Below are 25,236 nucleotides of genomic sequence, written 5' to 3' on the forward strand. Positions count from 1 at the left end.
AATTGAGGTCTGAGCAGCTGCTGCTGCTGCTCAGATGTTGTGTGAGCAGAGCTAAAGATTTTTAAGAGTATAAAAAAGTGACAAGATAACTTCAGCCATTTTGCTTTGAAAGAACCAGGTGTTTGTCTAGCTGTGTAGTAACAGAGGAAAGAGACACTACCTTAAAGGCACATTTATCTATGCTATTTCTTAGTCTGAAACTAACAGAGCTTGGCAGATATAAAGAATGCATCTTAAAAACTTTAAGACCCCTGACACTTCTGTGAAGCTACTTAGTTACCCTTCGGGTTACCTTGTTCTTCACCTCATCACACACTGGGCTATGAACTGCCAATGCCCATAGTTATACAGCATCTGGCTCTCTAGGGCTTGACCTTATGATGCTCTATAGGTACTATGACAATATAGGTATTCTGTAATTATAGCAGGATAATAAAAATCTCATCCGACAGTGAAATGCCACTACCTTGGCTGTGAAATATGGCAGTGCATAATAATATATACCAACAGCAGTGAGTAAACCGCCTTTTTCTCAGTTGAGATTTGACCAGGAAGCTTGCAGGTAGGAAGGCTTCTCCTGCAAAACCAATTGGAACATTTTTAATGACTTGGAGTAGTTAAGGGTCTGTTACCATTTCTGCTGACGGATAGACAATAGGAGCAAAGGGAGAACCCCCTCCACCATTTTGCTCCCCTCCCTAAACTACCAAACGTGAGAAGGATGGATGGGACAGGAAGATGCACAGGGGGAGAGGGGTATGATGGGTGCCAACAGCCTTGTGGGTGAGGATCAGCATCTGCAATTTGAAATGGTAAAGAAACAGATTTCTCCTCACCAAGCAGGGAGTTGGGACAGGGGAGACGGAGGGTTTTTGGACATGCTGCCACGGCTCCGGGGTTAGGGGTGAGGTTAGTCCTGACACTGTCCTCTTGTTCCTGCATGTCCCCCGACATAAATTACCTCCTCTTCCACTCTCCCACCTGGAAAATACCGCCGCCCCCGCCCCGACATAAAGCTTGCAGTAACATGAAGCACAGGGCAGCCTACGAGACACGGAGGTAAAACAATCAGCTGTCCTTAATTAAAAAAAAAAAAAAAAAAAAAAAGAGAGACTTTAGAGGAACCTGAGCAGTGGTTTCAGTGCTGTCAGCAGGAGCTGCCAGGACACCCCCACGGACCGCCGTGGGGAGGCTTGCTTTTAAAAACCACGGGCAATGTGGGGGGCGGACGCCAAGCCCCCGCAGAGCCGCTCGGGAGCCGGGGTCCCCCCCACGCCCCGCTGAAGCCGCGGTGCCGCCCGCGCGCGGGGCCAGCTGCCCACGCTGCCCACGACAGGCTCCGCCGCCCGCACCCCTGCTCCCCCCACGGCCCCGTCAGACACCCCTCCCCGGGGCAAGCCCCCTCCTGCCGCCTCCGCCCGGCCCTCAGGGGTCCGTCCCCCCGCCGCGGGGCTGCCCCGGCCCGAGCGCGCCCGGGGGGCCGGGGGCGGCGGCGGGGCGGGGCGGGGGAGGGCTCGGCCGGCTCCGGCGGCCCGGCCCGGCCAACCCGCGGCCGCCGGGGCTGAGCCATAAAAGCTCCGGCAGCCGGCGGGGCCGCGGCTCCAGCTGGCCGCAGCCGTGCCCGGCGCGCCTCGGGGTGGGCAGCGCGGCTGGCCCCCTCCTGCCGCCCGGCCTTCCCCCAGCCCCAGCGGCCGCGCCGGGCCCCCTCCCTGCCCGCCGCCCCCAAGATGCTGTTTTGGCACACGCAGCCGGAGCACTACAACCAGCACCCGACCGGCAGCTACCTGCGGTGAGTCCCCGAACCCCCGGCGCCCCGCGGGTGCTACGGGGGGGTCGCCCCCATCCCCAGCGCCGCCGGGCTGCCCGGCGTTAGCCGGCCTCGGGGAGCCTGGGAAGTCACTCTTTCGGAGAGGTGTGGGCTCTTCTTTCTTCTCTCTTTCCCCCCTTCTGTTTTTTTTTTTAATTTACTTTTTTATTTTTTTTTTAGTGCCGGGTTAGGCAGCTCTCTGCAGCTTTGCTTTCTTGCTTGTGCCGGCTTCCCCCTTCCCAGGGGCTCAGGTAGCGCGGTTCAAAGGGAGAAGGTGCGACCGCTGCGGAGCACTGTCAAAAGTCTCTGGAAAACGCCTGTTGGCAAACTAAGAGGGCATCCAGTTTTCTCAGGATGGGATTTCTTTCTCTTCTTTTTGGGACGATGGGTAAAAAGCTCAGAATTTCACTTTCTGAACTTGTTTAAACCAGCTTTTTCCTGCCTCCACACAGTCGCGTTTAATTAAATGTGCCTAATTTAAGCACAAGGGCTGCTAAACAATAGTCTGTAACATGTGTAGCACAAACCCGTATTTCCTCTCTCCAAAAGACAACAAAGCAGACAACTTTGGGAGTTTCCTTTCTGCTGGGTGCTTATGAATTATTTTTTTCTGAATATGTAAAGCTGAGCTCTCAGCTGGTGTCAATTGCCACTGCTCCGCTGAAGTGCGAGTTTGCTGAATTGCAGCAGTCGAGACCCTGGCTGTGTCCCAAGAGCCTTGCTTTTAAAATGTACCCCCAAATAACCACTGTTGAGAGAACATTGAGTTTGGCGAAGCACTTCGAACACAGATAATACCTCCCTTTCAAGGGGATGTGCAGTCTTAACCATTCCTGCTCCCTATTGGTGTATTTGCAAAGGAATTTTTTTGACTGAATAATAATTTCCCATTATCAAAGGATGCAACACCGTGAAATTCTTGCTTTCTGGCACTTCCCTGTTTCTTCATACAAGGTGCTTCACCCCCTGCCTCTATCCCAGCAAGTCTATTTTAATGATATGTATGTGGCAAAAGTCTTGTTCTCGCTTGCTTTGTGTTCACAAACCTGATTAGTTGAGGACAGTGAGAATGGTACAGATGAGCCTCAGCATTGGTACTTGTGTGTACGGTCTCTGCATGGGAGAGCATTTACGGTCCTCAGGTTGCTTCATTAACGCCATGCATTTGTAGCACCAGAGTGCTACAGGATCATCAAGTCTGGATCAGGCTCGAGCCCACAACTCCAATTCCTTGGAATTGGCCAGAAAACACATTAGATTATTTCTTCTGACTTGAATGCGAGCTGGGGGGATAAAAAGGATACTTGATCTGGCAGGAAGGCTGCTAGTATGAAGGTAACCTGTCAGTGTTTTAGGGGGAAAAAAAAAAACCCTTCAGCTTTAGTGAGTATCTGCCACTGACCGTGGTGTTTTTAAAAGCCCTAAAACCAGTTTTATGGCAGCAATGGCCTCAGGTGTTTCAGGGAAGCTCAGCTGAATAGAACCCCTGTCTTTTTGTAGGGATCTCTAATTCTGGCCAATTCACTCTCCGTGGGAATGTGTCAAGATGTGCATTTCTGGAGGGGCATTTTTCTGGTGAGCTGTGCCTTTCTCAAGGCTTTCCATACCCACTGGTAGTGACTTTGTGGAGGAAGCTGAAATAGCACAATCCTTGAAGCAGCTGTAGGAAAAGTTTGTATCAATTATGCTCTGTAGTGATCAAAGACTTTGTGCATATCTGAGACATCCATGTAAATTCTGCCATACCTCAGTGGTATATAGTTACAGCAAGACAATACTACAGAAGAACCCTCGTAAATCTTCATTCATTTTTATGGAAACACTGTATGTATTTCTCTCTCTGTTCTGCCAGATGGCCCAACTGTCTCAGATAACTTTCTCCCTTCCCAGGTAAGTGGACTAACCCTTGGTTAAGACCAGAACTGTAAAGCTTTAGCATAAAGGTCGAACTTGGGGAGAGTTTTAAGGGTTTCCACTTTTTTTTTTAAAAAGCATGGAAACTGCTATAAAAACCTGCTTTTTCCAAAACTTGATTTGAACTCTTGAGTGAAGAGAGTTGTACAAATATTGTGGTGTCTTACACACCTATAGCTTAGAAATTCCTCTAAGCCTTGGTCTGTTGCTTACATCCTCCTAAGTTCCAAACACTTTTAATAAGGTGAAATGTCTTAGAAGGGCTTGATCCAAAGCCATGGATACCACTGGCCGTTAGTTCAAATGCTGTAGGAATAAAAATGTGATTAACTTGTGTGGCTTCATCGATACTTCAATATGGTGAAGCTTTCCAGAAACCAAATGATGGATTCCTCCATGCTCACAGTCTTCAGCGATCAGACAGCTGTTCCAGCAAGTGTGAAATACAGTATTTGAATTTTGACTTTCCCTTGCCTAAATTTCTCAACTGTTTCTGCTGAATAGGTGTGCGGATTCCTCACCCTTAACTGTTAAACCTGGGCCAGGTTTTGTGAGCTGTTTTCTGCAGAACCGCAGAAGCTTTCAGGCTTCAGCATTTTTGATCTGCTCTCATCTGTAAAGCAACATGCGTTCCAGTAGCATTGTGCAGATGGGCGCATTAAGAGCAAATGTTGGCATCCGGGGTGAGCGAGATGACTGTGGAGCAGGATCAGATCCTCTGTGTGTGTGGAGCAATGGTATCGATTTCCGAAATCTACTGCAGGCGTTTTTGTCACTTCATTGCTGTAGTAAATCATCACCACTAAGGAAAAAAAAACCCTCTGTACGGCTGCAGTTAGGCAAGAGCTGTGATTATTCCAGTAATGCTGGTAAGCGAACGGGGCTGGATGCCTTTGAGTTGGTGATAATATGGAGGGGGTGGGGTTGGAAGGGAGAATGGAAACAGAGATGGGTGTTTCTTTTCTCCCATCTATATCTGAAGTGGCACAGTTTGGTCTCTGGCTTTGTTTTGCCGTAAAGAGGAGTACCTGTGTTTGAAGCGGGCACTTCAGCAGTTTTCTATAAAATGCTGCACTGTGTCACTGATGACCCTGGTAGCCTTCAAGGTTGTGGGTGCTACGAGTGAACACAGGGTGGATCATTAACTGAACCGGCATGGAAAAAAATTCTTAATGCCCTTTCCATAGGGAGCATGCCTGTACACGCTGGCATGTTCCTGAACAGTTTTTCTTAAAGCTTTTTGTGTATGGGATTACTGAAAGGAGCAGAACTGCAGCCTCTGTAATGGGAATCTTGAGCCTTCATATATCTGGAGGAAATAGAGGAGAAAAAAAATAATCACTTCTTATTCTGACTTGTCTGTGTTCAACATAATCCTCCTAATTTGGAAGGATATTAATGTCTTAAGTAGGTGGACACAATGATCAGAGATGTTAGCGACATGGGGAAGGCTAATGTGGTTCTTTGGTATCAGACATGCTGAGATAAGGATGCTTATTCCTGACATCTCATTTTGCACTAATCATTCTCTTGTGCTCTCAGCCTTGCTAATACCCATTCTGCTTGGGGATTAGTGTGAGTTGGGATCAGTCTGACACTAAATCAGCAGGCAGGTCGGCGTGAACATCTTATAAAGAAGCAAGAGCTGGGACTGTGCACAGGTCCTGGTGAAGCCGCTCCTGAGCACCTCTGTGTGCGCTTATGAAGGTAGCCCGATGCTGTCCTAAGAGCTATGTGATTCCTCAGGACCAGACTTCTCAGAGCGCAAGATGTTATGAGTCAACTAATCCAGCAGTTCATGCCATCATTTACCTGAATGGCTCCTTTTTATACCAGAGCTGTGCCTGTTCCTCGCCCTTGGCTGCTGCTTGTAGACATCTTACTAATCTGACATTCAGCTGTCAAAATAAAGTGCCCTTTCTTGCCTTTTTTTTTTTCTGAAAGGCTTTTGTCTGAGAACCCAAGAGCTCTTAAACAAATGTACTTCCACAAGGATGAAGAATCTATTTTTGATAATGTTTTTCCCTCATCAGGAAGACTGTAAAGTAAATCTGATTTGATTTAAAAACATTAATTAATTCTCAGAAATATTCTGTTTTGCTAATGCTGCGTTCTTTTGTAGTCCAGTGCTGACATCCTAGAGGCAGAAATTGCCTTGCTACATTATACAGGCCAAGTTTGTTCTTTTTTAGCCATCATAACTCGGTGTTTCTCCAGAGACCGTCTCCTTATCTCAGAGCATGAGAATCAAGTGCAGAGCGAGGCTAGGATATTCTGTGAAGTCTTTGTAACTAATTGTGTGTGAATTGTACGTTGCAGAGATGTCCTTGCGTTGCCAATCTTCAAGCAGGAAGAACCGCAGCTGTCTCCTGAGAACGATGCCAAACTGCCTCCCTTTCAGTACGTCCTCTGCACGGCCACGTCACCTGCTGTGAAGCTGCATGAAGAAACCCTGACCTACCTTAACCAAGGTAGGGTTTGTACAACACTGAAGGAGGGCATATTTCCTGGGAACAGTTCATAAGAGAGATTGAATCCCATAAAAAAAACTTGTGCCTTACTGGGAGGGCAGTGGGATGGGACAAAGAGGGAAAGAGATGGGGAGGGGGATGGAGGAAAGGAGGAGTATTTAACTTTTCATATTTATATACCAGATTGTCAACTGATATAAAAAAAATGAAGTACCATTGATTTAACTGTTGACTTAAAGCAGTGTTATAGAATGCCCAGTTCCCTGTGGCCAGGTACTGGCTTGATCTAAGACAATTTAAACTGCAGCCTCCTACCTTCATCTTAAAAGACCAGATGAATTAAGCAGATTGGCAAACTTTGGGTTGGGGAGGTCTCTTAACATTGCAAGTCTCCAAGCGCTGCTGGAGGGCATTGCCAGAGGATGAGTTTGCAGGTGTCCAAGGGCTCCTTGGTGGTCTGGGCAGAGCATGACGTTGCTCCCACCATCTGAGCGATGTGGCTCTGCTCAGTCCCTAATTTTGACAAGTTGCTGTGATTCTGTGCAGTGAGGTCCTCTATAACTGAGCTCATAGGGTAATTTTTATTCCTGGATAAACAACCACTATGTGTTTCTCTAGGTTTTTTGCCCTTTGGCAGAATCTGTGCGGACGCATCTGTGGTTGGAGTTTGGCTGTCACTTTGCAGCACGTCCTGCGTGTGGGTCCTGGAGGGATCAGACGTCTCCAGGCACAGATTATGCTAAAACTTACTACACTTATTTTCTGCTAAACAAGGGCATTAGCCTAGCAACAAGCTGAAGGCTGTCTGCCCTGTGTTACTGGGATCTTCTCCTGCTTCAGGACACTGCCCCAGCTCTTCAAGCTTTGTGCGCTGAGCACAAAGCTCGCACGGGTGCTGCTCTGGCTAAGTTTCTCTCAAATGTTTATGCAAAGCAGAGCTCTGCCCTGCTTTGGGCTCTGACCTCAGGTGCATCTGAGGCTGCTGGATCCATGTTGCTAGCTGGTAGACCCGTGGAGTCCGCCTAGGAAGATCAGCCAAGTGCTGCAGCCTCTATCCAGGGAGCCAGATGTTTCCTGTCACATAAGCTGGCACTGTGCTGTCTCACAGATCGAAAGATTCTTGAGACTTGTGACTATCTTCTCAGTTTATCCATCCAAATACAGCAGACCCCAGGAGGTGATATGGGGCATACCAAGGGTGAGATGGAGATGAATCTTCCTGTTTCAGAGTAAAAGATTTTTCTGTTGTGAAAGGCACTTGACAGCCAAATATTTTAGCATACATGAGGCAGTGCCTGCTTTTTTACCTTGTTAGGGCAAAAATTAGACAACTCTACACAATACCGTGAGTTAAAAAAAAAAACCACGTGACCAGAACAGTCTAGGCTTTCCTATGCAAAGTAAGTCTGCTACTGCCTTTGCAGATAGACCATGTTGTATTAGGCTTTCTCCTGCTTACTAGCACAAGGAGTTGTCTCCTGCTCCATCTTGACACAGTACTGACCCATTTCCTTGGCAGACCACCAGTTCTTGTATATCTTCTTCATCTGTCGTTCATTCCTCAAGGTGGAAGGTGGCATGCGTCCTTGCAGAATACACCCTGGAGAGCATGAGGCTGGACAGGCCTGGAGGAGCAAAGCAGGGATGAAGCTGGCAGGAGCTGTGCAGTGGGGCAGAGTTGGGAAGGGGATGGGGGAAGAAGTGGGTGCTCCTTAGTGCTGTTGACTTGCCATAGTGGATGGAAACAGCACCTCTTCCTTGAGGGTCTTTGGGGTGATTAGTGGTAAAAGGTGGTGAATCTCCTGACAGTTGAGTGGCTCACTGCTTTCTGTTCCTCTTGGCAGGAGCTTCGCATCTGCCTGCTACCTTCTCAGGAGCATCCTCACCTCATTTATTTGAGCTCCCAAGCAATTTGTCTTCCTTTTTACACTGAGATGCTCTGGGTTTCTTGAAAACCCTCTTGAAATTCAAGGGTCTCTGTATGTAGATGGATTTTTTTTTTTTCTTGATCTTTCAATGTACCTACTTTAAAAGCCATTCTGCTCCACTTCAGCAGGTTGCTCCAGAGTCCACACCATTGGCTGCACTCTTGCTCCCAGCATTGACCCTTCCTGGTAGCAAGGGTGTGCCTTGACTGTAAATTTGTCTGATGTAGTCTACTTTGATACTAAGTCCCTTAAACCAAAATCCCTTGCCTGTGCTAGTTAGGAAAAAGGGACTGGAGTCTGCTCCCATGTGGATATGAGCTGCTGTAAGAGGCTTGTGTGTTCATTGAAGGTAACTACTGCTGTGGGGAGAAGATGATGCTGGATGCACCTTTCAACCAGCTGTGGTCAGAGCTGGGGTGTCTAATTTCTGTTGGTGGGATATCAGTGAGGACATTGCCTGGGGTTAAAAAGAAGAGGATTTCTCTTGATATTCCAGGACAAAGAATCAATTTGACTTTGCAAGTAACCTCCCGTTTCACCTACAGGTTTCTGTTTAGGAACCTCTACATAAAAGGGTATTCAGTCTTTTTCATGACATCTGTGTCAAAAGCATGTTCTTCATGCATTGATCTTCTGGAATAAAAAAATGGGAGGTGTGTCTGTTTAAAAGAAAACAATGAAGTGCTTGAGTCAAATTTTCATCTCCTTTCAGCAACATTTCTCTGTGAGAACCACTTTTGATTCTTGAGCTATATAGTTTCCCAGCTGATACCTGTTGTCTAGGTATTTTCCCATCCCTTCTCCAAAACCAAAGGAAGGTGCTGCAACTCTTTACTTTGACCTGCTCAACACAAGCCAGGGAATCCCACGCTGATTTCAATTGTCCTGCCAGAGTCAGAGCTAAGTGCAAGTTAAAGGCCCTGACAGAAAACGAATCCCATTAACAGAATCGTGTTGTATGAGCCTGAGGAGGTATATGAGAGGGACCTCAAGGCAGCATGGGTCTCTGGAGCCAGTACTCATGGCATGGCAGGAGAGCTGATTGACTCCAGAGCACTGTGACCCAGCTGCTGTGCTACAGCCATCTCAAGAAGCAATTTAGACCATTCCCTGCACCTTATTGCCTTACGCTGACTGTTAAGCAAAGGGACATCTCTTGCACCTTACCCTTTTTCTGTGCTTATGCTCTGGCCAAACACTGTTACATAAAACTTCCTTTCTTCCATGTACACTTGAGTTTTGTGATGGATTACTTTAGCAAATGGGTAACTTCATTAAAGGATGTCCCTCTACCCTGTCTGTGGTGGTGAAAGCTTCAGTCATAGCTGGCTCCTAGTAAGGCAGATACAAAGACACAGTGGCTGTCCCAGATCCAAGAAAGCAATTCACATCCATTGTGGTTACTTACTCAAATCGTGAGGACTGGGTTTGGGGTTTTCTGCTTGCTGGGTGACTCTTGCAACTTGCTGTCCAAATGTTCCTTCCTGACTCAAGATCTTCACCACTCGGTAACTGACCTTTTGTCACCGTGAAGCAGCTCTGCTCCCTGCCCTGGAATACTCACTCCATGTGTGACTGTTTCAATGGCGGTTGGTGAGTAGACCAGCTCAGGAGATAGTCTGTGTGCAGAACTGGATAGAAGAAAGGTCAGGTCTGATAGAACTACATAGGGAGGTAAGAAGAACCGAGTAGCAAACTGAAGGCCAAGGTGCATAGCAGAGACAAAAAAGGTAACTGGTGGAGAGATTCATGTGAGATCTGAAAGGGTTTCATATGGGCTAGGAAGAAGGACTGTCCAGTGCCTGTGGTTGTGTACAAACAGGAGAAGGATGGTGTGGAGCATAATGACTCCTCATGAGCCTTGCTTCTTGCTGGATAGACCCAGAGATATGGTCAGTGGCATTGAGGAGGAAGAGGTCTTTGGCCTGGGCTCTCCACAAGGGTGAAGGAGGAAGCTGAGAGGACTCCTGAGCTAGAGACCAATGTTTTCAGGGAGGGCAGGGGAAGCATTTGTGAGGGAGCATAAGGGAGTGAGCTTAGTGGTTGTGATAAGTTGACATGGGGACATTCGGCAGTGGCAGGCTCCCAAGCTTGTCTGTTCCAGTTTGAAACCGTGAGTACTCGCTGGCTGCAGCTCTAGAACCAGCCTGTAAATGAAGCAACTAGAGTCAAATCCTTAGCTTAGTTTCCAAAAACTGACTCATTACACTTGTCTTTCCCTGATGTCTTCCCCCTGCCTTCCCACATTCCTTGGAAAACTGGAGCCAGAGCCCTGTTTGCCCAAACTGAACGTGATCTTAGTTTGCTAATCCTTAGGGCAGTTCCTACATTAAGAGATCTTTACTGAACCTCAGGAGGATTACTCATGCACTGGGACAAAGTACAGTGTGGTGTCTTGATACCACTCCACCTTCAGTCCATGAAACTGGTAAAGGTGCCGTGTCCTCACATCAGGAGCTGCTGCTGGCCTCACTCCTTTGGTCAGGGATCGCATCTGTCAACAGAGCTACACTGTCCAGAAGTCTGCAGCACAAACATCGCCTAATGTTTTTGGAACTAGCCTGCCTTTTAGCACTATTTCCCGTGTCTCTTGTGGATAGGGATTTTCAGACAAACAATCAACCAGCAACCATATTACAAACCGCTGCTTTAGCAAGAGGGCTTGATGCAGTTGCATGTTCCATGGTCTGCAGTCATATGGGGTGTGGTTTGACCATGGCTAGTTGAAACTAGTTTCAAACACGGACAGAAATGGGAGCAATGAAGGTGGTTCCTGAAAATGCACTGGGAGGAATGCAGAGGAAACAAGCACTGTACAGTAGACTTGAATGCTAATAAATGTGAGGAAATAAAATCATTCCTTTAAAAAACAAAACAAAAAGCCAAAAAACACAAAAACCTGAAAGTCATTGCCCAAAGGAATCAACTTGTAGTGCCAGAACCACATGTGGACTGTGAGCTATTCAAATAATGATTTTGTTTCATGACCAACATTGGGTTGGCTCAGAGCCTCAGATCTAAATTACTCCAAATAGAGGGTGGTTAAGGTTGATGGCAGGGGGTCACTGAGAGCAGGCTGTGTGACAAATCCAGCCCTGTCCCCCAGTGGTACTTCAGACTAACTGGCTGTCACCTGCCTGTAAAATTTTCCTGGGCTCTGTTCAGCTCTCCAGATCTGTGGTATGTGACTTGCGGTTCTTGGCTATGTGAGGATTTTGGTATACAGCTGGTTGGGGTTAGGAAGGCTGGCCATCTCTGCTTTACAGTGTCTTCCAGGAGTCATCTTTATTGCCATCCTAGACAGTTCAGAAAACAAAAAAGCTAAAAACTCAAATCATGAGAGAAAACTGCTAACATCTGAGATGACCTGTGATGATATTGGGAACATTGCTGTAGAGGTGCAGAAGCAACAGATGCCTCATGAAGCTGAAGATGGGCTTAATTTGAGCCTGGATCAGAAGCTAAATGAAAGCCGCAAATTTCAGACCTCAGGTGCAAAGGCATGTATCTGGGTTCAAGACATGCGTTTATAAACTGATCCACTTTAAACTGTGCTGCGTTTAAAATCTTCTGGGTGTTGTCCTGCATCAGCTTACTGCAGACATGTCCTGGTTTCTCCTCCAAAGAAAGGTGCAGAAAACCCTGGGCAATGAGCAGCTGAAGAGGACATTTTGAAGCTAATTGCTTGGGTAGGAGATGAGCTTGCAACAGAAGGCAAAAGAGAACCTTTGCCTCCCTTAAAAAGTCTAAAGTTCACATTCGGTTGTCTAAACTTCTACAGCCAGAGAACCCAGTTTTAAACACTGAGATTTACAGTAAATGAAAAAAGCTGTTTTGTATTGACGTTAACTCATACGTAATTGAGTTTTTATGGGGTCACAACTGTCTGAATGTTTGTAGTTTTCCTGGAACAATTCTTTATTTGCCTAAATGAAGTGTAGAGAAGGCTGAGTGACCAACTCTGCCTGGGTGTGCTTCTGGTTTAATTATAGCTCTGTTTGTGGGGATATTTTTGCTTTGTCGCATGCTAAGAACTGCCTCTTTTCCTAACAATCACTGCCATTACTGACCAGGCGCTGGGTGTTTCAAGGAGCTCTGCTGCTGGTGGCCTCTCCCATGTGAACATGTGCTCCACCCTTGCCCGAGATTACCAGCACAACAATGACTTTGTGTCGTTGGGACTGTGAATATCAGGTGCTCCCTGGTGGCTGCCCACCTATGCATCCTTGATCTCTGATCCTTGTGGGGTGCCGTACTGCTCCTTGACCCCTTTCCACTCTGCTCCTGGGTTTGGATGGCTTATAAAATGGCTAACAGAGCTGGTTTGTCTTTCCCGTTTCCGAGACTGGCTACTTGGTACTTTTGGTTCTTGTGGTGCACCTCTTTGTCTTTGGAGAAGGAATTTGTCTCCTGCCTGACTTTGAGGACAGCTCTGAGTAGGTTCTGGTGTCTCAGCTGAAGCCATTAATTGTGCTAGCAACAATTTCCCCATATGTTTGGCAGTTCTGTCTTCACTTGGCAGCCCAGGATAAACAACCTTTTCTCCAAACCACACCATCCCTAAGCTCACTATGAATCTTGCTTCAGATGACAGGGCACCTCTGCATAAGTAGAGCATCTGACTTCTGTTGTCCCTGGGAAGCTAGAATCTCAGTTGTCTTTTAACCAAGAGGCTGTTTTCTATTCTTTCTGTAATCCTTTCTTCTGTTGCTAACATCTGGATGAAATTCAAATGGGATTGTGAACTTGCTGGATTGTAGCCTGTGCACAAGTCCTACTGGAAGCCCCTAGACTGCATTTTGTTCTCCCACTTCCATAAATCTTCAGTATCTGTGAAGGAAGGAAGTGATCAGAAGTTCCTCTGAGGGTAGTGAGAAGTAAGAGAATATCTGTAAGATTTTTTTCCTTATATGCCATGTCACTTTTTTACTTTCTCCCATTATCCTTATCTACTTTGAGATTCTTGTAATTATGATAGTGAATTTTTTGCCCGTGTTTTTACAGCATTTGATGTCTGTATCGAGGTACCTATCAATCTGACAAGATGTGGAAATTTTTCAACTATCTTTCCCTAACTTGCAGTGTCCTAAAAAGATCACATTTGAGGTAGCAATAAGAAGCTTGGGAAACACTGTAGGTTTGACATGATTAGCTGTTTTTATAGGTGTGATGTATGATACCTTCTTTCTAAAGAGGCTGGGAAAAAAATGCCTTTTTTTTTTTTCAATCCCTTTGCTTCTTACCAAGTATTTATTATGTGTTCCTGAAACTAGACAGCAAGTACTTGAGCAGTGTCATTCCTTTTGTCCTAGCTCAGTGCCACATTTGTGACCTGTGTCAAAGGTACAATCTGCTTGGATGGGGCAGTTGTCAATCACATCTTCTCCCTGCTCTGTGATGGGCACTGACTGAGTACCCAGGTGTGGGAGTGGGACATGCTTTCTCCCAGTTTCTTACTGCAGGAACGTGCTGAAGGAAGCGACTTACTTGAGGGCAACTGAGGGAGCTGCTGGGTGGGGTCAGGAGTCGTACTCAGCTCTTCTGCATCCCTCTTCAGCACCCTCACCCAGGACCATTCTTCCTAGTTATCCGAAACGCAAGTAAATATTACACACAAAGCTACTCTTACAGAGCTATAAAACCCGTTGTCCAAATTGACTCAGAACAGGTTGAAACCAGAAAAAGCCTGTATTTTTTACTTACATAGAGGGGGCTGAGGTTTTCTGAGCTAGGCAGATGTGGCTAAGATAGTCCTGAGTGTTTCAGGTACATGATAGAGAAGTGGAAATACAGGAAGGAATTATTTTCACAGGGCAGATATTTTTTCAGCTTTCCGTCAGAAGTCCGTAATTTCTTCACTGAATGATTTTTAATAAAAATTAAAGTTTATTCCATGGCTTGGATTAGGTGGGGTCCAACAAAGTGGATGAGGTCTAGGAAGGAGAAGCCCAAATGCGTACAGTGAACTTAGCAACTGGGAATGTTTCTGTGTCTACTGGCTGGTTTTGTGTCCTTGTTTCAAAGTTAGACTGTAGTCTTGGAGGAATTAAATGTGCGTCCCACTTTTTTGAGTGGAAACCATTGTGAATGAGGAGTGTTTCTATTAGTGCCTGTTAGCTACGAAGTGTCACCACTGTAAAATAGACCATCTTCAAAAGTCTGGGAAGAGTAGGGCTCAGCCAAATGGTCATATAGTAAATGAGCACTGAAACTTTCCGCCAGCAAATTTGGCTCTGAGGCATGTGTTTGGCTTTCCCACAAGAAAGAGGTAGGGAAAAAGAAAGAAGGGGACAAAGAAACCCCATTGAGTTGGGGTGGATTGTAAAAGGAGGAAAAACATAGGAAGAGACATGATGACAGTGCAGCTCTATGGTGTGGTAGTAGAATAGTCGTTGAATTGGTCTGCTGTGTTCCAGTAGTCTTGCCACCCCTGGTGGTAGTTGCAAACAGGGCAACTATCCTCGGTATTGGACTCAGAAGATGGGTACCAAAACACAGTGGAGCTAAGGTGGCTTTGCTGCAAAGGCAAACAGGCAAGAGGCAGGTGAAGGGCAAGACTGTGAATACGAAAGCAAGGCATGTGTAAACTGCGGTTCTTAATGTACAGTATAAGCAAATTTGGAAGGAGACCATACAAAAGAGGGGTCTGTAAGTATTGGTCATGACTGGGCAGCTTGATATGGATACAATCTGGACACTGAATACCAGACACTGGGAAGTTATGGCCAGGAAAAGGCTGGCTGTATCCACCCTGCTTTATCCTCGGGCGCTTAGAACTGGGTGCTGTGTTGAAGATGAGATGTGGGGCAAGATGGGCCTGCAGTGTAGGATGACTCTTGTGTTCCTTTGCATTTCCTGGCCCACAGTTGGTCCTCCTTTGTAGGATTTCCATCTTCCTAGCATAGTGGGAGCTTTCAGGGTGGCCTATTGTGTAGCTGGTGAATTCATAATATCCACTGGATAAACATCTCCTACAGCATCTTGTCAAAATCAGGCTGCAGTAAGCAACTGCAGAATATCTACCGCCATTTGTGGCCTGGGAAGGGAGGATTCTGCCCTTGCTCCTCGTCCTGCAGAGTGTCCGCACATGGGACACTTCAGCAAGTCTTATGCTAATTTTTATTTTTGCTGTTGTCTGGCTAAAAAGGTGTGGGCAATCAAGCAAGCAAGTTCAGATGCCAGCTCTGTCACTCTTGCCTGTTTACTCTGGGGGTTCATTAATCTTTCTTGTCAGAAAAATCTTTGTGCGTGCCTGATGCCCTGAATAGTTGCATTTGGCTGTTTCAGAGGTGACCCTCCTGCCTGCTGGATGTGCTTTGGTTTGGGGGGATAAATGCTTGCCTTTTTTTTTTTTTCCTCCCCCTCCTTCTGTGTGCTGCATTCAACTGTCAGCATTCCTTTGCCTTTATCTGTGCGCTATTTAGGATGTCCATATAAAGTTGTTAAATGGAATTTTTATTGGCCAGCTTGGCTTAATAATCAAACAGTTTCCAGGCTGGTTCTGTCTGGTGCTGTGTGGATCCATTCTGAGAAAGAGGACTTGCAGTTGTTTTTTTTTTTCCCTTTCTTTCCACAGACTTTTTTTGAGGATATTGCTTAGTCCAAGGTTAGGGTTTAATTAATTGCTGGAAAGGCAAGCAGACTACTTGGCTAGATTAAGTAAAGGCCTGAGTCATACCAGTCTGGAACGTCAGCATGCTAATTGGAAATTAGTGTATCGTATCGGTCTATCGTGCAGAAAACCACAAAATGCGTAGTGCAAGTGGCCCTTGAAACGTAACACCAAAACAAAAGAAAAGCAAGCAGGATATTGTGGTTGTGTAGTAAATAATCTTTGAACAAAATGTAACTTTGAGCTTGAAATAATGGTAAGCTTTTATAATCAGAAATTGCCTAAAATTCCTGATGGATGACTAAATTCCAGCAATGAAATCAGTTAAGCTGTTATGGCTTGTACCTTTTGAGCGTGTGAAAGCATTCCCGTGTTGAACTAAATTATTTTTTATCCATAGAAAATTGTTGGCTTTCAGTTCTTTTGTCCCCAAACTGAGCGGTCATGCCTGCATTTAGTGTGCCTTAATTACCAAGGACAATAAAAGTTAAGAAAGTAAAGAGTCTATAAATCCTCTTTAAGATAGATGCAATTGCTTTATGAATCACCAGGCAGGAACTCTCTGGACCTGGGTGGTTACTACTTTGCTGGATACTACTCTTGTTTGTAAAGCAGAGTTGCTCAAACTCTACCCTAGGAGGAGATTGCATAAATTTGCTGTTGCTCAGGGAATGTCTGCTCAAAATACAAATTACAGCGTATCATCACCCACCCAGGTTTTTATTGGTGCCCCTGAAGCTTTCAGTGAAGCTGGGAGACGAATTGCATCTCAGGAATGTAATGTGGTTTTCTCAATACTTATTACCGTTCTGTTCCCTGCCCGAGGTGGGGAAGCGGGGCGGTGGCACGGGCTGGCGAGGAGCGCCGGCTCGCGCAGGCGGGCGCGGGGCTGCTTTGGCCCCCGCTGCGCGGGGGATTTGCTTGCAGGACGTCCCCTTCATTTCAGGTAGTGACAGAGGTGCTTTAAGTGCCCTCGTGTGCACGTGCCCGACGTTACAACGCGACCAGAGACCAGGCTGGTCACCAACTTTGAAGCTGTCTTGGAGCCGCGTTGCCTGTGGTGGTGCAGCTGCGGCCGAAGCTGAGAGTGCGGAAGGAAAAGGGTTTCAGCAAGTTGCTGGCCTTTAGCACTGGGTTGAAGGCTAATGTTCAGCAACGTTGACTATCATCCTGGTAAAGGGAGACTGCTCTAAAACCGCCACTGCTGCTCTCCATTGCCACAGATGTTTTCTGCAGCCTCTTCCTTCCGTCCAAGCCCGGTGGGTGTTAGACCCTTGTCAGCTGAGGACTAGATACCGCCCTGGTCAAGGTCAGACCATTCAATCAAATCATGGCAGAGTCTCGGCACTCGTAGCCTCTGCCCCCCCATCTCCAGCTTTACCACCAAGCTTTGAGTTGGAAAGACTTAGTCTAACCTGTATTAACCTGTATTTCCATCTCAGCCAGGTGGAGAAACTCAGCATAGGGGCACTCGCTCTGTTTCAGCTGTATGTTTTGGGCTTAGCTGGTTGCAGTCTGTCCTGGGAGCTGGGAAGGCAGTTTGTTTTAGCCACGCTTGCAGCCGCATTTCTTTACAGATTTAGATACCTGAGTAAGAATGATCTGTTTAGATCTGTTTTAGCAGAAAACTGTCAGTCTGTGCCTGCTAGTGCTGCTGAGTCAGTGGTGCAGGATTCGTAGATGTTCTGTGATACCAGAGCCATGAGTGACTTCCTTGCCCTCTTTGACGCCAAGGGGAGTTCAGCTTTCTTCGGGTTAGGTCACTATTATTTGCTTAATTTTACAAAGGGATCTTGTTTTCCAACTTCCAAGTACTGATTCTTTAGGGTTTTTTTTCCCCTGCAATTGTTTTGATCGCAGGGCTCAGATTGTAATTCACCATTTCAGGAGTTTTGCTGGTAGTGATGGTAGAACACATAGGGTAAACAAGGTTTGGAAGGTATTTTTCAAGGAAAAAATATAATCCAAGCACTTTGGTCCTACAGAAGAACAAGTATCTGAATGCTGTCCATGCTATACCAATGAATTATGGGTACCGTTAGCCGCAAAGCAATGAATTTGCTCGAAGAAGTTGTAGCAAGAATGAAATTTTCAAAATCAACACCAAAACATTTATATATAATAGAATTGTGAGGAATTAGGACCAAATTCTCACTGACAGAGTTACACAGAGAGGGAAATAAACTGCATGTTTTCTGAAGCTTGGCTGGGAGCCACCTTGTTTTCATAACAGTTCTGTGTAGTAACTGGAGTTAAACATTTAGAGGTCAAGGGGAAAGCAGTTAGCATAAAATACCATTTTGATTGAGGTTTTTCATGGCGTAAACAGAGTTCCAGGGCTTACATCAGATGACCCATATATCTTTCATCAAAGCATTTTATTTCCTCTTTGGCTTTCCATTTAATATTAACTCTGTCTCCACTACAGTTTCTTTTTTACCAGTGGGCAGAACCTGTTTCTGACTCCATCCAAGCTGAATCACTCCCGTCAGGAGATGATGTGCGGTGCCCGCTGTCTGCCAGGTTGTGGTTTTGTTCCTGTCCCATACAAGTGGTTGGAAGGTGCATGCTGCACAGTTTTTTCAGTGCTTGATGCTAGTTTGAAAGGCACATGGCTGATGTTTTTATGTCCATTATTTTCTTTTGTCTCATTGGAACCACAAATAATCAGGATGACCAAAGAGTAGGAGTGTATCAGTGCACAAAGCTGTCCCAAAAACCTGCTCATCCCTGGATACTCGCTGAATGGCTGGCAATGCTTCTGGTTCTGCCATTGCCTTCCTCTATAACACAGCTCATGACGCTTAATTTCTCTGTCCTTGTTACCCCATCTGAGTACAGTCATAGATGTATTTTACTGTCTCTGGGACTCTCATGGTCTCAAATCCTAAATTAATTTTTTGTAATGATTAATTAGTCTCATATTTGCATGGGAATGAACTGTAAGAGAAGCTTGGCTGTGTAAATATAGCCGGTGAAATCTATCCCCAAACTGAGCCATTGAGCAGCCAAGTGCTGTATACAACATAGATACACATGTACAACATACATACAGGTACACAGTACAACAGATGTGGTGCTTAGGGACATGGTTTAGTGGTGGACTTGGTATTGCTAGGTTAATGGTTGGACTCGATGATCTTAAGGGTCTTTTCCAACCTAAATGATTCTATTAGAGAAAACCATTTTTGTGAACCTGAGCATGATCTTTTTATGCTAATGCAACAGTATTGGTTTTGTGGGGAGATATGTACATCTCTCAAAATTGCCAAGTGAACAATATTAACATGTATCAGTGGGAATGTTAGAAAGTCTCTTGACTTAAAGTGTGGAAGACCTCAATTTCAGGACTGTGGTTTACAAAATCCACTTTTGTTGTCCAGCAGTCTTCAAAGGAAGGTCACTGTTATAATTTTGGTTTACTTATGCACAATGAGATGGGTTAAGATCTATGCATGTTTCCGGTGCTTAATCAGGTGCTTCATACGGCTTATTCTCCCCTCTCCCCATGCCCTGAGCCACTTGCTGGATTCAAGGGTCATTTCCTGTTTGCAGAACTCCTATTGACATCAGTAGGAGTGTTGTGCAAACATTTGGGGCTTCAATATGGCCTCTTTTGTCCTTTTTTTTTTTTCCCCCCCTGCCAGCCAGCTGAATAAGCACAATTATCCCTGTGCTCTAGTGACATGGTCTGTACTCACACAGGCAACCGGAAGAGCTGGGATTCCCAAAAGGGAATTTGCCTGAAATGCAGTGCCCTTCTGACACATCTGCTGTCATAAGTCTTCTCTTTCTAGATCCAGATCTGGAAAAGTAGCATTTTTTTGTCTCTGCTGGTGGCAACTGCTTAGAGGGAGATATATCTGCTTTGCAGCTTTCTGCAGGGCCGGTTCTGCAGAGGTACTGGTTGAGCCAGAAAACCCAAACCGATCTCCTTCTTGGTGCCTGCCTTGTCGTACCCTGTACATTTTTCAGTAAAAGGGAGGATAGCAAGATGAACAAGAAAAACTAGCTGTAAGGTATACTTACGCTCCATTAATCCTAATGATCCTGTCCTGCCTCTGTACTGGCTGTAGGTTTATTGTAAAGAGTTGGTCCTATACAATGAGCTTTTGTGCTGTCTTAGCCTTTTGTGCATAAGGTATTGAGATATCAGTCTCCTTTGTCTACTGTCAGCCTTGGAGGGAGTTGTTATTTCATAAACCAGTTAGCTAAATTCTACTGAACTGGCTAAATTCCTGATGCTGAGGGTGGTGGGGTGCTGGAGTATGAATTCCCTTCCCAGAACTGGTCCTTGTACATGCTGTAATACCCATTGTTGCTTCTACATGTATGTCTGAAGGAGTATTTATGCCCTGGGCAGCCACATTCAAGGCCTTATGGAATGAATCTTCTATTTCTGGTTCGCCAAAACACCTTACAGGCCTGACTGCTCTCTGAAGAAGGCGACATTTTGCCAAAGTTGCTATTCTGTGCGGAATAGTGCCTAGACCCGTTGTGCCAGCAGCTCTTCACACAACCATGGCTTCAGCAGAAGGGACAGACAAAGGCAGTGACATGGAGGGACAACTGCCTCAAACACCCTGGTGACTTTCTAAAGGGTGACCAGAAAACTGCAGCAACCCCAGGAGACAGACTATGATTGATACTCTAACTGAAAGCTTTTAGCTGCCGAAGGACAAACGTTCCCCTCAGATTTCTGCCGTGCTTTAGTGCCTACTTGATTACTGGGGCAAATGCATTTTGTTACCAAAAGCGAGCTTTCCCTGATCAAACGTATGCTTTATTAGCCACGTAAATGCCAGCATGACTCTCTCATTGCTACAACATATTAAACACCTTGGAAATGTTTCCTTAAACTCTAGGTCAGTCTTATGAAATCCGTCTACTTGAGAATAGGAAATTGGGAGAGTTTCAAGATTTAAACACAAAATATGTAAAGGTAAGGAGAAATATAGATTTCTTTTCTTCCTGCTACTACATACAGCCTCTAATGAAAGGCCTGACCTTGCTCACACTGAGAGAATGGAAAATACTTTGCCATTCTTTTTAATGGGTCCAGGGCTGATGGAGTTGTTGAGTCCTAGTTTCACGGGACTATGCAGTTTGGCTTTACAGGGCTTCAGGGGAACCTTTATTCTGTTTGTGATCATGACCCCAGAGTTTCACTGTGAATATTGGGTTCGGGGGAATCCCAAAGTTCAGAGGTGAACATGGTCAAAACTACTGAGAGGCAGACTTGTCTCCCTTCTTAACCCCAGCAATATGCCTGGGTTCTTACATGTCAAATGGAGGACCCTGGTGTTTACATCCTTCTGCCATGCAGATTCTGCATAGCTCCAGTTTACTTTGGTAATGGGCATAATTATGAACATATAGAACTTGAATGTTTGGTTTGGGGGATTTTTTTGTTGTTGTTGCTTCCCCTCTCCCAAAACAGTTCAAATTCAAAAACTTTGGTCTGGACCTTGGTTCTGGATCCAACCTTCAAGCCTTCCTCTCCCCAATTCTTGGCTGTTCTGCCTCAGGATTTCTTTTGAGAAGTGGAGACTAGTTGCAAAATTTGGATTCCAATCTCCATTTCAAATGTTGTCCAAGTTTAGGCAGTTCCCTATTTGTCTTTTCGCCCATTTCAGGAAGCATGTGGATTGAGGTTCCAATTTTGCAGCCATTCCCACTGTGGCTTGCTTGCTTCTGGGAGCTAGGGTTTGATTTGGGCGTTTCTCAGGTTCATTGGCAAAAAATGCTCACTCATTTGATACGGACGTCCACAGCGGGAGCATGGACTTGAGAAACCGAGTTGTAAGGGGTCATTAACTCATGCAATTGTAGCATTCTGAATATACAAAAGGATATATTAGTTAGGAGTACTTTGGACTTGTCTGCCCTGGGGATTGCCCTTATTCCAGCCTTTTTCTCCAGTTATTGACACGGCTGCACCATTGCAGACCAGAGATGAAAATTCTCCTGTTACAGAAGCTTTCTTATTCTACGCTTGTTTAACTACACTGAGGCAAATCCAATGACTGGCTGTTAATGGCTGGAATCAAGTTTTAATTCCCACTGACAAGGTGTCTGGGCACATCAGCTCCACTGGTGCAGGGACAGGTGAGCTGGCTTTCACATTTGCTAATCAGAGTGGGATATGCTGGGGTTGGGGCATGGTACAGGCACATTAGCTATTACCCTCGTGTGAGCCATTTTTGGGTGTGGAGGCAGTATAGTGATGTTTACATGGCATAACACCTAAGATTAGGTGAGCGTTGCTATAGTGCTTCCAGACCGAATCCCAGAAAGCTGTACAGGGCTGCGTTATGCAGTGTAGACGTGCCCTGTGAAGGGGAAAGTGTGTTGCTCTCTCACTCAGAGGTCCCTTAGGAATTTGATAAACATGGTGATGGGTCTCTTAGGTGGACCCTCTACCCTCCTCATGAATGGGGGTGAGAAACATAACAGATCAGCTTTTGCTTCTACGCTGGAAAACCAAATTCATCTCAAGAGAAGGACCTCTGGATCACGTTGTTCATCTCGCTATCTTTTCTTAACAGAGCATAATTCGTGTAGTTTTCCATGATCGACGCCTGCAGTACACAGAGCATCAGCAGCTTGAGGGCTGGAGGTGGAGTCGGCCTGGGGACCGCATCCTTGATATAGGTGAGACTATTATATTATGGTTCCTGGGCAGTGTTTGGAAGTGAGATGCTGAATGATGTATGGAGTGTTTGCATTGTGTGTTTTGGTTTTTTATATCCTGCTCTCTTAGGAATCCTATATGTCTTTGGGTGGGAAGGAGATCTAGCACTATAGGTCCTAAATAGACATAGCATTGGTGGCTTGGCTTTTCACATGCATCTTGTAGTTGTATGGAAATGCTTTCTCTTCTTCAATTTAATATTTTTAAAATTTTAGGGGTTTTCTTCTACAGATATTCCGCTGTCTGTTGGTATCTTGGATCCCAGGGCCAGCCCAACCCAGTTGAACACTGTTGAATTTCTGTGGGATCCATCAAAGAGAGCCTCAGCATTCATTCAGGTAAAAGAGAAGCGATATTCCTGTGGTAAATACAATGATGAGATACCTTATAGAGACCTGGAGAGTTAAGGTAGCCAGGACATGAAGGAGAGAGGAAGATGCTGATGATAATATAGAAACTCGTGTGACAATCATGTATAATTGATTTGTAGGATACTTGCTAAACCAACTTGCTAGCTACTTGCTAGCTTTGAAGTACTACCTGCTACAGCTAGGATTTTCTTTTTTAAAAAAAAAAAAGTTGCTTTCGAAGCATAGGTTTTGTCTAGAGGAAACTGTTCACAACCTGTTAGTTTTGCTTGCTTTCCTCCTTCATGAGTGTTTCGTATCCCAGATGTCAGCTATCAGTTTTTAATCTGTATATGGGATTTACTTAAGTCAAAGGATGCTTTTCTTGATGCCCTGTTTCTTTCTGGGCTGCTTGTTCTTCCAGTTGTTTTGTCCTGAGGAATGGAAATGAAAACATATGAACTCTTCTGCCTCTCTTAGTTTCTTGGGAGGAGCCAAAACCTCATGTTCGGGCAAAATCTGAAATTCAGATTTTTACGGCTTCCAACTGTCTCCAGAGATGAGCACAGCTTTTGTTTTGCCAGGTACATTGCATCAGCACAGAATTTACTCCACGGAAACATGGAGGAGAGAAAGGGGTGCCCTTCCGGGTGCAAATCGACACCTTTAAGCAGAATGAAAATGGTGAATACACAGAACACTTGCATTCTGCGAGCTGCCAGATCAAAGTGTTCAAGGTATGAGGTAGTTTTGGCTTTGTCATCAACTAGATTAAGACACAGGAACATGCACAGTTTTTAAATTGTGTAGGAGTGATGCAAATAGTGGAGTAAAAGAACAGACTTTTAACTGGGTATGCTTAAGATCTTAAATGGGATTCTTGCACACAAAGTGGCATAAACACTGAACTACGCAGCAATTCCAGTTAAATTCAAATGACCCAAGTGCTGCACCAAGACTTATGCCAGTCCATTGTACCTTGAACACTATAGAATTACTGAGCTATTTAGGCTATCCGTTGTGTTTTGGTGCTCCTAGGCAATCAAGACATTGTGGCATCTCCAGTTTCTTTGATTCAGTCCTCCATGAACAGTGAGAGTGTATCTTGGAGATCTTAAACGCTCTTTGCTTGTTGCAGCAGAGCTCCTCTCCATGCTACCTGGAGGAGAGAAAGATTCAGATAGAAAGCATCTCTGAAGCTCCTAATGTGGGTGTGGCAGACCTGTAGCCACTTAACAACAAGCTTTTCATAGACCTGTTTTCTTAAAGGATCTGCTGCTCCTGTTTTGCTCCTGTGAGCAGTGTCTTTCCTATTCCTGGAGAGATGGTACAAATACCAACTGAGGCACAGAACTGATGGGGCTCATGGTCTGAAGTAGCTGGTATCAAATCTCAGGACTGTGGTCAGCCTGTTTTGGAATTGGGATAGGCATTAATGGGGGATGTTACAGAAACAGTAGAGATGCCTGACTAATTTTTTTTTGCCCAGAAAATGCACATCTGATCTTGTTCCATATGTAGAGTCCCCATAAATCTTAAGGAGACTTGTGAACTGATTAGAAAAACACCTGTTGGCCTCTGTCTCCAAACTTGTAATACTTGGTATAAGGAAAAGCTTGTGCCTGTGCTTATAGCCTAAAGGAGCAGACAGAAAACAGAAGACTGACAGGGAAAAAATGGAGAAGAAGACTACTCAAGAGAAGGAGAAGTATCAGCCTTCTTATGAGACAACTATTCTCACAGAGGTAAAGCGTTTTAGACATGTCATACTGCTTCAGCATGTTGGGGGATAGATTTGAGAGAAAATTCAGTCTAACTGAGCCCTGGCGATTGTCTTGTGGAGACACGTATCCCAGATCTGATTGAAATTGAGCGCAGAGTGAAATTCTAAAATGTCTCTCACTGTTGAAGTTTATAAAAGATGCGAAAGTTTCTTATGTTTCAGGGTATAAACCAACCCTTAACAGCCTAGCTTTAAAGGAAACATTTTCTCTATCTTCTGCCATGCTCCAGGGCACTTGTCATGGCATTTAGATGCCAATTGTATGAGGTATTTTCTTCAGAACCATCTGGCAAATGCTTATGTTGGAGATAGGGCACTTGAACAGATGAATAGGCTGTCTGATTAAATTATTAATCTGTTTTTCTGTGAATGTGCCTATGAAGCTACTATTACATACAAGATCTCGGAAGATTCTGGCTTGTACTCTAGGAATATCTTGAATGTTTTATATTCTCATGCATCTGGTGTGGAGATGTATGTGTTTCTACCCCTCCCTGCTATTACTGAGATGTATATATAAGCTTACCCCAGGCTGCAGAATTACTGAGCAACAGGACTCAAGACAGTGGTTTAAAAGTGCTGTTCCATCCCCCTATGGGAATGTCTTGCTGTTTGATTTAGTTCTTGTTTTTTTGAAGTGGCTTGCTGGACTTCTAAAAATGAGGGTTTTTTCTTAATTT

General features: G+C 45.2%; 1 protein-coding gene across 1 annotated transcript in view; it reads left to right on the top strand.

Moving 5' to 3' along the window:
- Window positions 1-671: 671 nt before the first annotated feature.
- The window catches only part of TFCP2L1 (transcription factor CP2 like 1), a 33,542-nt gene continuing 8,977 nt past the window's right edge, over window positions 672-25,236 (top strand). The window contains exons 1-7 of the mRNA XM_082001541.1: window positions 672-1,789; window positions 6,041-6,192; window positions 20,598-20,674; window positions 22,281-22,386; window positions 22,658-22,764; window positions 23,358-23,510; window positions 24,408-24,518. Of these exons, the coding sequence (XP_081857667.1) occupies window positions 1,728-1,789; window positions 6,041-6,192; window positions 20,598-20,674; window positions 22,281-22,386; window positions 22,658-22,764; window positions 23,358-23,510; window positions 24,408-24,518 (768 nt within the window). The 5' untranslated portion in view covers window positions 672-1,727. The remainder of the gene's footprint in view (window positions 1,790-6,040; window positions 6,193-20,597; window positions 20,675-22,280; window positions 22,387-22,657; window positions 22,765-23,357; window positions 23,511-24,407; window positions 24,519-25,236) is intronic.

This window comes from Phaethon aethereus (assembly GCF_964289735.1).
Source record: "Phaethon aethereus genome assembly, chromosome: 6".
NCBI lineage: Eukaryota > Metazoa > Chordata > Aves > Phaethontiformes > Phaethontidae > Phaethon > Phaethon aethereus.